Source organism: Etheostoma spectabile, chromosome 19 (genome assembly GCF_008692095.1).
Source record: "Etheostoma spectabile isolate EspeVRDwgs_2016 chromosome 19, UIUC_Espe_1.0, whole genome shotgun sequence".
Classification (NCBI taxonomy): domain Eukaryota; kingdom Metazoa; phylum Chordata; class Actinopteri; order Perciformes; family Percidae; genus Etheostoma; species Etheostoma spectabile.
The window spans coordinates 12,376,326-12,390,901 of record NC_045751.1 but is presented as its reverse complement, the minus strand read 5'-3'; the positions used below and the strand labels follow the sequence as shown (position 1 = coordinate 12,390,901).

General features: G+C 39.5%; 2 protein-coding genes across 5 annotated transcripts in view; one reads left to right on the top strand and one right to left on the bottom strand.

The window, feature by feature from the left end:
* capn1 (calpain 1) overlaps positions 1-8,933 on the top strand; it is a 28,330-nt gene extending 19,397 nt beyond the window's left edge. For 2 of the 3 annotated variants that reach the window (XM_032544024.1, XM_032544025.1), the window contains 14 exons: positions 844-918; positions 1,148-1,308; positions 1,830-1,987; positions 2,617-2,628; positions 2,767-2,978; positions 3,451-3,490; positions 3,585-3,650; positions 3,732-3,789; positions 3,905-3,969; positions 5,007-5,075; positions 5,473-5,551; positions 5,729-5,845; positions 6,060-6,118; positions 6,276-8,933. In XM_032544024.1, the coding sequence (XP_032399915.1) occupies positions 844-918; positions 1,148-1,308; positions 1,830-1,987; positions 2,617-2,628; positions 2,767-2,978; positions 3,451-3,490; positions 3,585-3,650; positions 3,732-3,789; positions 3,905-3,969; positions 5,007-5,075; positions 5,473-5,551; positions 5,729-5,845; positions 6,060-6,118; positions 6,276-6,302 (1,198 nt within the window). In that variant the 3' untranslated portion in view covers positions 6,303-8,933. Of the gene's footprint in view, positions 1-843; positions 919-1,147; positions 1,309-1,829; positions 1,988-2,616; positions 2,629-2,766; positions 2,979-3,450; positions 3,491-3,584; positions 3,651-3,731; positions 3,795-3,904; positions 3,970-5,006; positions 5,076-5,472; positions 5,552-5,728; positions 5,846-6,059; positions 6,119-6,275 lie in introns of those variants that run through there. The other variant, XM_032544026.1, reaches the window with a different exon arrangement.
* A 1,143-nt stretch (positions 8,934-10,076) lies between these two features.
* pnp5a (purine nucleoside phosphorylase 5a) lies at positions 10,077-13,881 on the bottom strand. Of its 2 annotated transcripts, none has more exons than XM_032544029.1 (7): positions 13,802-13,881; positions 12,469-12,544; positions 11,531-11,700; positions 11,341-11,444; positions 10,991-11,166; positions 10,595-10,785; positions 10,077-10,381 (listed from the first exon to the last, which is right to left on the bottom strand). In XM_032544029.1, the coding sequence occupies exons 2-7, from the start codon at positions 12,489-12,491 to the stop codon at positions 10,170-10,172; spliced, it is 876 nt and encodes a 291-aa protein (XP_032399920.1). In that variant the 5' UTR covers positions 12,492-12,544; positions 13,802-13,881; the 3' UTR covers positions 10,077-10,169. The 2 variants fall into 2 exon arrangements, with proteins under 2 accessions (XP_032399920.1, XP_032399921.1); XM_032544030.1 differs by lacking the exon at positions 13,802-13,881 and adding an exon at positions 13,753-13,769 and having other exon boundaries at positions 12,469-12,494.
* Between the last annotated feature and the right edge of the window lie 695 nt (positions 13,882-14,576).

Genomic DNA, 14,576 nt, shown 5'->3' with positions numbered 1-14,576 from the left:
AGTTGTTTCTTAATTAGTATAACTTTCCTACTTAGTATAATTTTCATTATATGTACATTTAACAATACCAGGTTTCTTTCAAGCCGTGTCTGTGTTTTTTCAGTCTCTGCTGCCTAAACAAAAGGCAATAAATGTCCCGCTGTTGCATATCACAGGAGATAACAAGAGCCTTAGATCCGAGGTACATGCCAGCCCAGGGTCTCTGGCGTAGGCATTAGACCCCTCCTTACATCAACACCTGTGAATCTTCTGTGTGTGTTTTGAATAAAGGGACAGAGCTGCAGAGAAATTGTTGAAGTTTTCACTAGAGCTGCGCTGCGGAAAGGCTGCTCTCGTGGTAGCTTCCCTTTTGCAACTGTCAATTAACTGCTCATTTGCCGTCTGAGTCTCGTTTTCTTGCTTGACCGTCATTATTTAGTAAGTTAAAGTGTTATGAACCTGACAAATACTGTGCAGGATTTAAATGCTGGAAGGACGTTTTCCATCTGAAAAAAACTCTGTGTCTAAAACACTGTGCTCTTAAAACTGACATTTTTGGTATCAAAAACATCATCATTTTTCACCTCATTTCTGAAGAGTTTATGCGTGGGAAAGTTGCCGGACGAAACAATCTTCTGAACATAGCTATACAGAGAAATACAGAGAGAGATGTGTGGAGTTGATAGCCTTAATTAGCTTTGTAGCAACTCATTTGGCAATGGCTTTAATGAAAAGAGCGTTCATTGATATCAAAAGTTACGCATTAAAGCTTTAAGGTTGTTTTCTAAATCTGATGTGAATTTACAGTAATATTGAGAAAAATGCTGCTGTAGTTACATTTTCTTTTGGTTGTGAAATCCTCAGCTCCAGAGAGTGGGACAGTGTGGATAGCTCTGCCAGAAGTCGGCTACAAATACGCGGCGAGGACGGAGAATTCTGGTGAGTGTTCTTGTGCATGTGGACGCCTGTGCAAATTTTGCCATCTTTTTATTTTCCAAAGCATATTTGCGTCTGTTACATGTCAATAAAAAAACAACAAACGTCTGTTTGATATATAATACAGCTTATTGTATGTTTAAAATGTCAGCATCATCTTTCATTCGTACTGTAACAACTCTTTGACTTTGTAATGGAAAACAAGTACAGTGTGTGTTTTTCCGTCTCTCAGGATGTCATTCAATGACTTCCTGCGCGAGTTCTCCCGTCTGGAGCTCTGCAACCTGACGGCTGACGCCCTGGATAACAGCCAGGTGAAGAAATGGAGCACTTCGGTCTATTCAGGAGAGTGGAGGAGGGGCAGCACCGCTGGAGGCTGCAGGAACTTCCCAGGTACAGTATGAAGTGTAAGGTCACAGATGGACTGGCAGACAAAACTGGAGGTAGCAATGAAAGGAGAGCAATGGAGGCATGTTATATAATAATGGATCTTCTCTAGAATGCAGTCTAGTTTCATTTTCTTTGTACATTTTGGAAATGGATCAGAGTTTCTCCTGCCACTGACCAAACTAGGATCCACATGACGGTGTAATATAGTTTTAGAGTCACTTACACCTTTTAAAGGGGATAAGAAATGTTAAAACATTAGGTACAGAAGGAGGGAGGGAGGATTTGGATGAATTTACTAACAAATGTGAACCAGTGACTAAACAATGGCCTCCTTTAAAATACATTTAAAAAATGCCACTTTATGACTGAAGACATGCATGGAATTGGATTAGTTTTTAGATCTATTAATGACACTTTTTTTAATTTTTTATACTATTTATACTTTTTTTTAACAATGTGTTACTGAATACTGATTTAAAGTTACAAAGGAGGAAGTATCTGACCTTATCAACTCTTCTACCCAGCAACCTTTTGGCTCAACCCACAGTTCAAGATTACGCTGCAGCACCCCGACTCCGGCCATTCAGACTGCAGCTTCCTGGTCGGCCTCATGCAGAAGGACCGCAGGAAGAAACGGCGTGAGGGCGAAGACATGGAGACCATCGGGTTTGCCCTGTATGAGGTTAGCTGCACTCCAACAAACGCTGCTTGTAAAACAGAATTTTGAAAGTCAAGTTCGCTTTTTCCACTGCAGGAAGTTGACATAATGTAACAATGTTTTGTTTAAGATATTTTTTTTGCATTTTTGGCCTCTATTTTTGAAAGGACAGATGAAGACATGAAAGGGGAGAAAGAGTGGGAATGAAACGCAGCAAAGGGCCCCAGGTCAGAGTTGAACCCTGGCCCGCTGTGTCGTGGAGCAGACCTCTATATATGGGCACCTGATTTACCAGCTGAGCTATCTGGGCGCCCAATGCAACCTGTTTTTTTAAAATGACTGTTAAGGACATTGTGAGGCTTTGCTACTTGATTACTCCCTGCTTTTTCACTGCATTTTCCAATCCAGGACAACTTGCATTTGGGCAATGCTAAAATTTAATTCCAGTAACTTTTTTTCTCCCAAATTGAGCAGAGAAAAGTGGAAACCAAAAAAGCACCTGTGACATGTTACATTATCTTGAGTTAGATTCATGCTGTGGAAAGGGGTTATTCTTATATTTGCATCAGCTTCTTTCATGTTTCTTATTTTCCCTGATCACATCCATCCTGTTAATAATCTCATCTTTCTCTCTTTCTTCTCGTCCTTTATAGGTTCCAAAGGAGGTATGAGTTTTACTGAGTTTTTTAAAGTGCTACCCAGACATTGTGAAATACAAACATAAAGGGATTTAACCTAATATTTATAAGTACAAGTGCGTTAGAAAGCTAAAGGATACGTTGACTTGTTATCTCCCCTCTCAGTTTATAGGCAGTTCAGCAGTCCACCTGAAGCGAGACTTTTTCCTCACCCACGCCTCCAGCGCTCGCTCAGAGACCTTCATCAACCTGAGGGAGGTCAGCTCGCGTCTGAAGCTGCCGCCCGGGGAGTACATCGTCGTCCCCTCCACCTTTGAGCCAAACAAAGAGGCCAACTTTGTCCTCAGAGTTTTCTCTGAGAAACCCGCCAACTCGGAGTGAGTGGCTGCGACAGAGTGTGAGGGATCTGGATCATATGATGTTTGGGGGAGAAAATGAGTGAAAATAATCTACTCTTTTTGTCTTGATTTATTCTTAACAGGATTATTGTTTTCACAACTATTCTTGGTAAAGTGTCGAAACCAAAAGCCAATGCTATTATATCTGTTATCAGTGGAGGATCAGTGTTTCTCATGATAAATGTGCAGTTAAAGTTAAAGTGTGTAGTTTCTGCAGCGCCCATGAGGAATTCTAAGTAATGACAACAAAACTGTCGGTGCGTCCCCCGTCCCGAATGTAATGGATGTTCATTAATAGCAAAGTTACGCACTAAAGCTTTAAAGATTTAAGAGAAAGAAACAAGTTAAAAAGTAATGTATAAATAAATACTGATGATAGATATTACATATTTTTCCATATGCGAATATGCGAATTTTAAGCAACGGAAAATCTTTCTTCTTTTCACATCAGGGAGCTTGATGATGACGTCGTAGCAGATCTTCCACCAGAGGTGAGAGGATGAAAAAACTGACCACCTGGCTGCTGATGAGGTGTGGAAAGAGACCGAATGCGTACTGAAAACACTTCTGTTTGTGTTTTTTTAGATTCAGCTGGATGAGAGCCAGATCGACAGCTCCTTTAAGAACCTCTTCAGACAGCTGGCCGGGCCGGTGAGCACGCCTAGATAAATGATTGGTGGTATATAGACGGACATATTTAAACGATTTGACCGTCTCCGTTTGTGCCAACAGGACATGGAGATCAGCCTCACAGAGCTGCAAACCATCTTGAACAGGATCATCAGCAAACGTTAGTAACAGCTGCAATTACAAGCTTGCTCATAACATTATGGAATTAGTTAAACGTGTTTCATCTTAAATGTGTTATTCTTCTGTCTTTTTGTTTTACTTTCTCTTGCTAACAGATAAAGACCTGAAAACAGATGGCTTCACACAAGAAGCTTGTCGCAGCATGATAAGCCTCATGGACGTATCCTTGAAATGGCATTAGAATATCAATTCTTAATAGAATATGAATATTACCATGGAACAAGCATGTAGAATTCTTCGGATTCCTTAATAGACTATTCCACCAATTTAGCTTTGCACTCCTAAACATTGTCAGACGCAGAGGTGGAAAGAGTGCAAAAATATTCTACTTAAGTAAAACTATTACTTTGATTGACTTTGATTTGATTGACTATTTCATTGAGCTTTTACTTAAGTAGTAGTAAAATTCCTGGTATAAAGATCTGCTCAAGCAAAAGTAGCTCATTTAAATGTACTGGAGATATACTTTTTTATAGTTATACATATTTATTATCTTCTTCATACTTATGATACTTATTTCATTAAATCACAGTCTTTTGTGATTTGATAATGGCACAAAGCAGCTTCCGATTTTAGTTTATTTACAGATACTTTACCAAAGCAACGTAAGAGACCTTTTTATTTACAAGTTTTTGCTCTGTAAAGGATGTGATTTGAAATGAAGGAAAGTACAATACTTCAGAACATACTTAAAGCTATAACACGAAATACAGATGGACTTGTGTGGAGCTGATGGTCTTAATTAGCTTTGTAACAACTCCTTTTGAATGTCAAGGATGTTCATTAATATCCAAAAGTTACACACTAAGCCTTTAAGTAAAAGTAAAGTTACAGATTTTAAAAACTACTTTAAAAAGTAAAAGTACACAAAAAACAACTTGATTACAGTAAGATGAGTAATTGTAATTTGGCAATCAAAATTGATGTTGCTGAACCAGAGATACTGTCTTTTTGATTCCATGCATTGTTCTTCCAGGTCAAAACCTGGCAACGGCATTACCCACAATGCAACTGGACTTGCATTGTGGAAATTTATCAGACTTTTATGTACTCCTCCAAGACCTGTAAACAGATTTTAAATCAGGAGAGTTCCCTTTTAAAGTTGGCTGCTACTGATAATATTTAATGGAGTTATTCTGTTGTCGTACCTGTTGATCAGATGAAAGTCACTGTTGTTCCTTAACTTCTGGACTTCAGACGGACGGCAGTGGAAAGCTGGGCCTGACAGAGTTTCATGTACTCTGGGAAAAGATTAAACGATACCTGGTAAGCCCATTACTGCCAATGTGATGGGAAAAAAAGATCCTGTAACTCATTAAAATGAGAAACCTCCTCGAAACAATTAATTATAAGGCAAGGCAAGGCAGCTTTATTTGTATAGCACATTTCAGCAACAGGGCAATTCAAAGTGCTTTACACAAAATCAGTTAAACAGATAAAACACAAGTAAAAACAGTTAAAAATCATAAGCATTAAAAACCGGTAAAACACATGAATAGACAGTTAAAAATAGACACATAAAACACAAGAATGAAAGTTACAGTGTAATAATGCTACTTACAGGAGCTTTTTTATCACTAAGTTTTCATCTTTTTTTTTCCTGTTTTCTGGTCTAAATTTTTGTTCTCTATTCATATGTACTATGTCTGTGTTACCGTGCCAGACCATATTCAGGCAGTTTGACTTGGACAAATCGGGCACCATGAGCTCCTATGAGATGAGGATGGCTCTTGATTCTGCAGGTACGGTTCCTTTTTATTTTAATTACAACAAAAGAGACAGACAAACACACAAGGCAGGCATTTTTACTCTTCTTCACTTGTTTGGAGAGTGTTCCCTGCTAAATTGTGAGTTCTTTTCCTGACACGTTTGATTACTGTTTTGTAAAACCTTTTCTTTTTGTCTCCTCTTTCCTTCAGGTTTCAAGCTGACCAACCAACTGTTCCAGCTGATTATCCTGCGCTACACCGAGGATGACATGACTCTCGACTTTGACAACTTTGTCAACTGTCTGGTGCGACTGGAGACCATGTTTAGTGAGTCCCATTGCTGCACATCTTCAGTGTCTTTAAATAATCAGTTTACCTACTTGTTATCACCTCAGTTTAACACAAACGATACCATTTGTGATTGTGAATAAATAACGTAGAGTACATGTCTGCGGGTTGCTGGGATTCATGCATAACACAACCCAGCACATTACACCAGCATAGATAACAAACATGATTGTCTTTGTTTCTGTCTCTGCAGAAACCTTTAAGACCCTGGACACAGATAAAGACGGTTTCATAACCCTCAACTTCCATCAGGTATTGCCACACACTCGGGAACAGAAATGCAACCAAACACCCAAACAATTTCTCTGCTTTTTGTGCTTGGTTCAGATCAACCATTTCTGTGCAGAAAGTAGATTTGTATTAGTTATAATTGGCACCGCCTAATTTACGTGCTCTCTGTGTTCTACAGTGGATTACTCTGACCATGTTTGCCTAGAGATGAGTGGACTCTTGCACTGCATCCTGCTGCAGCTTCAGGCCCAGTATGTGTTGTTTCAGAAGTGCCTTTTTTTCGGCGCCAGTTCTTCCTCTCGCTGCCGAAGCCCTCTGATGCTAAACAACTGTAAATTGAGCTCTACAGTGTCTACTTTAGAAATAATGTGCCAAACCGTTACTTGTCACACGTTTTGCTAACAGAGGAAAGCTCCCTTCTCGTAGGCGTTCAGTTTGCTGAGCTACAACCTTTTTAGCTTTACAAACATTTCTTGTCTTGGGGCAGTTACTCTGGGGGAAGAAAAAAACATATTGTTAAATTTCAATTAGTGAAGACAAGAAATATGTTGTGAAATGTTACTTGGTGGAAGAAAAAAAACAACCTATTTTCTTAAAAATTACCTTCTAATCATAGTCGTTCATGTTTAAAGGGCTTGTACTGTATCTACCACGTTTTTAAAAGACCAAACCTGGCTTGTAAGAACTGACTTATAAGAAAGTAAATAAATAAATTAAGCAACTGAATAAATTGATGAATTGACTAATAAACACTCATTAGCAATAGCCCAAAATGCCTAAATAAAGGAAGGGGTAAATGTGTATTAATTCTGAGGGGTTATTTTCCGTTAGCAGGATTTAGCTGACCTTTAGCATATTTTCAGGAGAAGTAAGGGCCGGACTGGGATAATAATTTAGACTGGGAATCTAACAGCAGTTAGGCAGCAGGCCAATACCACATTCACAGCAGCTCATGTATACTGTAACGTTTTTTCCGTTTACTCTTCGGATGGCCATTCTCCTTAATTATGTCTCATAAGTTGTTGCAGCAATTTTTGGATTGATACTGAGATACAGGTTGTTACATATATTTGATTCAAAATGTAACCACGTTTGACCACTTGAGAATTGGTTAATATAAATTTAAACATTAATGCACCAAGACTTTGATGAATACCATAGAAAAACACATTACACATGGGAATTAAACACTTAAACACATTTTTTTTGGTGAGCACATCTGTTCTGAAAACTGCTCAGAATCCCCCTTATTGTCAATATACCTAGAAAAGCCATACATTCTCTTAATGCCCTAGTTTGTTGTTTTAAAGTTTCACAAGGCTATTCCCATAAAACCCATTTTCATTCAAAATGACAGGTCAGGAGACCATGGCCCTGTCAGTTTTTCCCTCGCCAAAAGCCTAAAGCTGCATCGTTATTTAGATAGCATTACATGGTTGGTGCAAATTAATTCCTTAGATCTTCTAGTCCCATATGATACCAATATCTTCCTTTTGAAGTCTGCTAGGTCTCTAACACAGTCTGTCAGTTTTATGTAGGAACTATTTTCTTTCTACTGCACTGCATCTGCCACTATATAACCGAGCAGAAGAAGTGTCCCGAAGGATCAAGAGGCATAGACGACTTTGCTTGCTTCTGGGTATTAGTTCATAGCTACAGCCCAGTACGCCATGAATGTTTATGTCTCTGTGATGCGGTTGGCAGCAGCTGTAGTTCGGTAGTTGGTACATAAAACTGCTCACAACCAAGCCTGTGGATTATCACTAAGTGATAAGAGAAAAAAAATCCTGTTAGTCCACCAAGAGTTAATGTACTTGAGGACAATCAGCAAAATACTCCAGAGCTTTATTTTTTCTTTTTAAACCTGCTGTCAGTTATTACAATCGGTGCCAGATGTGGTCGATGTGGACAGCTGTTGAGTGTGCTAGCTTTTTCTCCAGCCTGTTTTTAATGCTACACATTCAGCGCCTATGAATGTGCGCAACATGTATCTCTAATCTGCCTTTGTAGCGACATTGCCGGCCTGGTACTATCTGTTTACATCTAGTGCCAAACTTTGCCTCAGCACCAAGAGTCCACTCATTAAGCTTCACTGAGCCCTGCAGTGTGGAGACAATGATGGCGTGCTGACAATGTGTTGATTTATATTTCCTTAATACCAATACTTGTTTAGCTTTAAGACATTACTTATTATTATGCATGGCACTTTTTATTGACTGTTTTGCCAAATATGAAAAGAAAAATAATTTTATATCATGGTTGTAGCTGGGTATCATAGTTAAAAAGGGATGCATCGTCCTTGTTTAATCCTGCTTTTTTGAAAGGAACAAGTACATGTCAATACTTTAGGTGAAGGTAAACTATTATGCAAGTTGGATGGGAATGTTGTATGCATGCAGTGTAAAATGTGATATACTGTATATTGTATATTGTCTGCCTGCCAAATTATGTTCAACCAGGGGAGCAAGTGTTTTATTTGAAGGGTTTTTTTCCAAAATATGGAGGATCTACATTTTAACTGTTGTCATTTTCTTATCAAGCAAGGAGTTGGAAGTGTTTCAAATGCCAAAATAGTTAGTTTTACCAATTATTTCTGTGTTTTTGGATTTGGAATTGAATTTGAAACATTTAATCAAAAATTGAAAGGTAAAACCTTAAGATAGTCCAGCATTCATGTCTTCAGTTTTTGCAGTGTAATGCTTATGTAACATTACCTAATGTTTACAATGGTAACATTGGTGTCCCTTTGGACCCAGTCATCATGCAATACATTTAACTGTGTAGCGTCTCTGTAAAACATATATACACACTTTGACAATAAAAATGGGGATTTTACAAGTCTTTGAATTAATTATCAATTTATATTGTTGTAATAAATCTAGCAGGTGATTATTTTTATATAACTAATTCGCAATTGTGTATTAGTCTAGAACCTCAATCAATCAATCAAAATGTATTTATATAACACTTTACAGCAACCAGCAGCTATCCAAAGTGCTTCCAAACCTCTGAGTTCATTTTTGATTTCCAAGGACATTATCAACAGGGCAGATCAAAATACTGCACACAATTGAATAGAACTACAGCCAATTAGAAACGCGGATGGACGTAGCTCTGAGCGACATGCACGTTAGGGCGGTACTTGGACCATTTTTAAAGCAGAAAATGGCTGCATGGTCAAAAACTTACTGCTAAACAGTACATTAAAATGTGTTTCTGAAAACATTTAAGGCTGGAAATAGGCAACACAGTAACAGAATCTGGATTTATATTTGATCAGCACTGCTGTTTGATCTACGTTTTGCAAGCTACGTTCGGTAACTTTATTCGGTAAGCATGGCACATTAACGGCTCTGTCAGTCATCATCCTAAACCCGTCCTTTGTGGGATAAATGGTTGTGATTGGTCTGTCCAGGGCTTGGCTGATTGGAAATCTGTTTGAATGTGAGGGGGGTCAGACATATCTGCCAGAACAAATTAAAGGAGCAAACTTGTCTGGTTTCCAGGCTATATATTTATGGTTGGGATGAGCAAATCAGTTAAATTCATTTGAAAAAAGGCTCCACTCCATGCCAAAAAGAACAACGCAACTTAATAATAAATAGTATCTTTAATAACATTTATATGAAAAAAACAAGCACAGTCAAATACATAAAATACACTAATGTACACATTTCAACAACATCATACTATTAAGATCTTTGCTGCAGATTTTTGCTCATTAAGTTAAATTGCAGACATTTATACAAGCTGATCACATATTTTAAGTTACAACAAATATTTCTCGTTTTAAATGATACAAAACCATGTTTTTGTCTGAAGCGGCTCGGTAGAGGAATGTCATGTCAGATAGGGCACAGTGACGTAATAACAAATGTGTCTGTTCTGTATTTGATTATGTAAGTGAGATTCTTTAGAAGACAACAAAAGTATCATCTTTTGACCTACAACTACAAATGGCCTAACTGCTCAGCTTTTTTTTGGCACAATAGCATGAAATATAAACCCTAACCACTTTGAGTCTTGGACGGTCATGCTAAAATGCTAAAAGCTAGCTTCTGACTTCTTAGGCCTAGTTGTTGTTGTGCTCGATCTTGGTCACCATGGTGGAAACCAGCCGCTCCAGCTGCTCCGCTCGCTGCTTGCCTATCTGAAGGACCTCCTCGTGATTGGCCTTCTCTGCGCTGTCGTAGTCCATCACCGCCTGGTTGGTGATCAAGGAGAGGGCGAAGACGCGCATGCCGCAGTGACGCGCCACAATCACCTCGGGGGCCGTGCTCATGCCTGGCAAGGAAAAGAGGGCATTCAAAACTAAATATTGGGACAAATTTAAAATATACTAGGAGAGATATAAAAGTGATAAATATGTTTATTTTTGCAACTTACTGCAGTTTTAAAGATACATTTTTTACACATCATTGCTGCCATTGTAGTGTAACTAAAATATTCTTTATTGGTGGCTTATAATAACAGTTAAGTCCTTTAAACACTACTCACCAACAGCATCAGCGCCCAGTTTGTGCAGCATACGGGACTCGGCAATGGTTTCAAACGAGGGTCCGCCCAGCACGCAGTAGACGCCCTCCTTCAGGAAGTCTCCGTAGCCAAGCTCCTGTCCCACATCCATGCCCATCTGCTGCAGCTCTCTGTCGTAGGCGTCAGACATGCAGGGGAAACGCACACCGAACCTGCGAGAGGAAGACGTAGAGGGAGGGGTGGAAGGTTTAGTTAGGCCAAAGGCCAGAAGAGATATTGCTGAATGTCTGCAGACAGGTTTAACAAGCCTGGTTATGCCGGAAAGACCAACAGTATTTCCTTAGTGATACCTTGTCTTTGCAGATTTAACTACTGCAACTATTAGCAAAATACCCCGGTGCAGGAAACCCATCCTACCTCTCATCGTTGGGACCAGACAGCGGATTGTTGCCAGCGAACCCTGGCATGTTGAGGTGGTCTTTGATGATCATGATGTCTCCCACTTTGAAGTCCTGATTGAGGCCTCCGGCTGCATTGGTCAGCATCACCGTCTCCACACCGAGCAGCTTGAAGATGCGTATAGGCAGCGTGATCTGGAAAAACACCCACAAATATACATAAATACACATAAATATACATGAAACATCATGTAACCATTCAGAGGGGACTTTGCTTTTATCACAGCAGCGTTCTTTAAAGGCTGCATAATTCATGCCAACTTGCTCCTCAGTGTTCAAATGCAATCTGAAATTTGTTGCAACACACACCTTCTGGATTGAGTAGCCCTCGTACAAGTGGAAGCGCCCCTGCATGCAAACACACGGCCTCCCCTTTAAGGTGCCGAACACCAGCCGACCTGCATGTCCGTGCACTGCAGGAGAACAAAAGGCACAAACCGGTCAGTAAATATGAAAAGCAAATGGGAAACCGGTCAGCAACTTTTGTAGTTAAACTTACCAGTGCTTTGTGGAAAGTTGGGGATGTCCTTGTAGTTGAAGGCTACCTGGTCCTTTAACATGTCAGCCAGCCCTCCGAGCCCCGAGCCGCACACGATGCCCACTTTGGGTCGGACGTCTGTCTGGGCCAGCAGCCAATCAGCAGTGGCCTTGCAGTCCTCATAGGTGTAGCTGGATGACATGAAAAGAGGGTCGGAGGTCAGGTTGACTGCAAAATGCCCCTAACCTCTCTTTGCCTCCTGATACATTAAGTAGCATGTGACATGGTTATAATCAGATTACAGGATTTTCTGGGCAGCTGGCCTGATCTGAGAACTGCTACTTATAAGGATATGACTTGAAGAGACACACACTCTTAGTCACACACACATTCCTGCAGTCACAGCAGTGTCACGCCTGTCATGCACTTCAGTGGTGACACGCACACACTGTTTTGTCTGCTGTGTTGATTACACTCACTGATTTGTTTGATACGATAAACTGCTTTCACTTTTACTCAAGCATACATCAATGGATACACAATACTGTGCTATAAATAAATACAATATGAAACTGCAAAGCAAGCCCTGTAGTGCTTTATTAAAACCTTTAAAACACATTAAAGTTAAAATAAAGTTGCCACCAACTGCCACAGAACAGTCTTAATGAAGAATATTGATATTACTAATGGTCTGATCATTAAGAATGTGGCATAAAGTTCATATAAAGTGTAAAAGGCAGTTTAACACCATGTAGGACTCCCTCAGGAATAAATGAATGACTTTTCCTTTGCTGCCCACAGAGCATGTGCACATATACAGTATATTTTTGGACCCAAGCCAAACATTCCTAGTATATTTTTTTACCCACAGTCCCGAGCTGCCCATGAAGGGAGCCATGTGTTCAGCAGCATGGGAAGAGGAAATTTGGAAAGTACAGTCTGTTCAAAAGTGTACTTACCCATTTTTTGTTTCTGGAAACATGTCAAAGGATTAAAATAGAGTCTGATAAGATAAGAAAAATGACAAAATGTGCACTTTTTCAAGTTCCAAAGCAGCAAAAACTTTGAATTAGAGCTGTTAAAAATATAAGATATAGTTGACAAGAAAACTTTAAAAAAAAAAATCTATGTTTGAGTTTCTCTGGTTTGGAGTCCTGTTAAAGTCTTCAGTGCTTCCCTCTGTGGAGAAAAGGCGCTGTCGCTGGGTTTATTATAGGCACAGAGCCCCCCCGCCCCCCGCCCCACTTTGCTTCACCACTGTTCAAAATGACGCATGTAGATGCTGCACCCTCATTGGCTGGGTTGACACACCTTCAAAATAGCATGCAACTAAGAGGAAATACATATGTGTATGTTCTGACCGACAACCCTCACCCCGTTCACTCCCCTCCTTTTTCCCAACAGACACTATAAACCACTTCACATCCTGCTTTCCACCATTGATTAACACTCCAGGTATTTTTCCCAGATGTGTAATAACAGGATGACTCGGGTTTTGTTATGAACCTCACGTGTCCGTGTGATTTGGAATCTTCTCAACATCAGTTGTTGAGTGTTTTAATATATGATTCATCGCAAACGTCAACACATGCTGACTTTTAAACAACTTTATACCAGTAACCAGGTAGGCTACTAAAGTAGAATTGTGAGGTACGTTTTTTTTTTTAAGATCATTTTTTGGAGCATTTTAGGCCTTTATTGACAGGACAGCTGAAGACATGAAAAGGGAGATAGAGGGTGATATGCAGCAAAGGATCCCATGTCGGAGTCAAACCCGGGCCTGCTGCGTCAAGGAGCAAACCTCCACACATGGGCGCCCACTCCACCAACTGAGCTATCCGGACGCCCGTGAAGTACCTTCTTGAGCTGCTAAGATTAATCGATTAGTAGTCAAATTTCAAAGGAATCACCAACTATGATAACTGATTAATCTTTGAGTTGTGGACATTTGAGGATGTCATCTTGGGCTTTAGAAAACACTGATCGACATTTTTCACCATTTTCAGAAATTAATTGATTAAGCAACAATGAAAAAAAATCATCAGTTGCAGCCCTACTTGTGTGTATCCATTTTATGTATCTTGAAACTTTTAGTCCTTTCCATTTTCTTGTAAAATACTGAACTTCATTCTCCACTACATGTGTCTCACAGTTAGTCACTCTGCAGAGTTTGATCAACAAAATATGATGCATTTTTAAACAATGATTTATTATACATTAAACTGCACAACATGAATCAATAGGAAGGATTAAATAAGAGTGATTCGATAAGAAAAATTACAAAAGGTGCACTTTTTTAGCACAAAAATGAAGTTCCAAAGCAGCAAAAACTTTGAATTAAAGGCTAACTGTTAAACTTATAAGAAATAATAGACACAAAAACTTCTCTTGAGTTTCTCTGGTTTGAAATCCTGTTAAAGTCTTCAGTTCTTCCCTCTTGTCTGTGGAGACAAGGCGCTGTCGCTAAATTTATTACAGGCACTTCACTTCACTTACAGTTACAGGTACATTATAATAATCAAAGTTTGCTGCTAAATGTTGTTAAAGTATCAAAAGTACAATTAGCCCGACCCAAAAAGTCACAGTGAGAAAGACTAGACAACTTGTTTATGTGTGTCGGTTGTTAACATAGATTAGGTATGATACACAGTTGTTACAACTCATGCACTGGACACAAAGTCACTTTTATAGCCGTGCACCTGTCTCTCCCATGGGTATCCCTTTGTTTCCCACTCTTCACTGTATCTTCCTTGTTCCCAGTTTGTCTCTAGCTCTGTGTATGTATGTATGTGTGTGTGTGTGTGTGTGTGTGTCTGTGTGTCTGGTTCTTGTCTTGCTGCTCACCTGGACCCTGCCCCCAGATTGTTGTCAAAAGTTTGCGGGGACATAAAAATACAGACAGCACAGAGTATTACACAACAAAAAACTCAATGTTGCTGCCAATCCCAGACACAGATTACATAACACCCCTCCTCCTTTTTGAAGGTAGTTATTGGTACAATTATATAAATTATCCTATTTATGATTAACATTTCTTTTCCCAAAACAAAACATACAACTCACGACA

What these genes read in the sequence shown, in the direction of transcription:
- pnp5a (XM_032544029.1), bottom strand. Translation starts at nt 12,491, where the DNA reads ATGTTTCCAGAAACAAAAAATGG. An exon ending in CAACTTTCCACAAAGCACTG is followed by an intron (nt 11,445 to 11,530) that starts GTAAGTTTAACT and finishes GTTCTCCTGCAG; the next exon opens with TGCACGGACATGCAGGTCGG. An exon ending in TCTGGTCCCAACGATGAGAG is followed by an intron (nt 10,786 to 10,990) that starts GTAGGATGGGTT and finishes TTCCTCTCGCAG; the next exon opens with GTTCGGTGTGCGTTTCCCCT.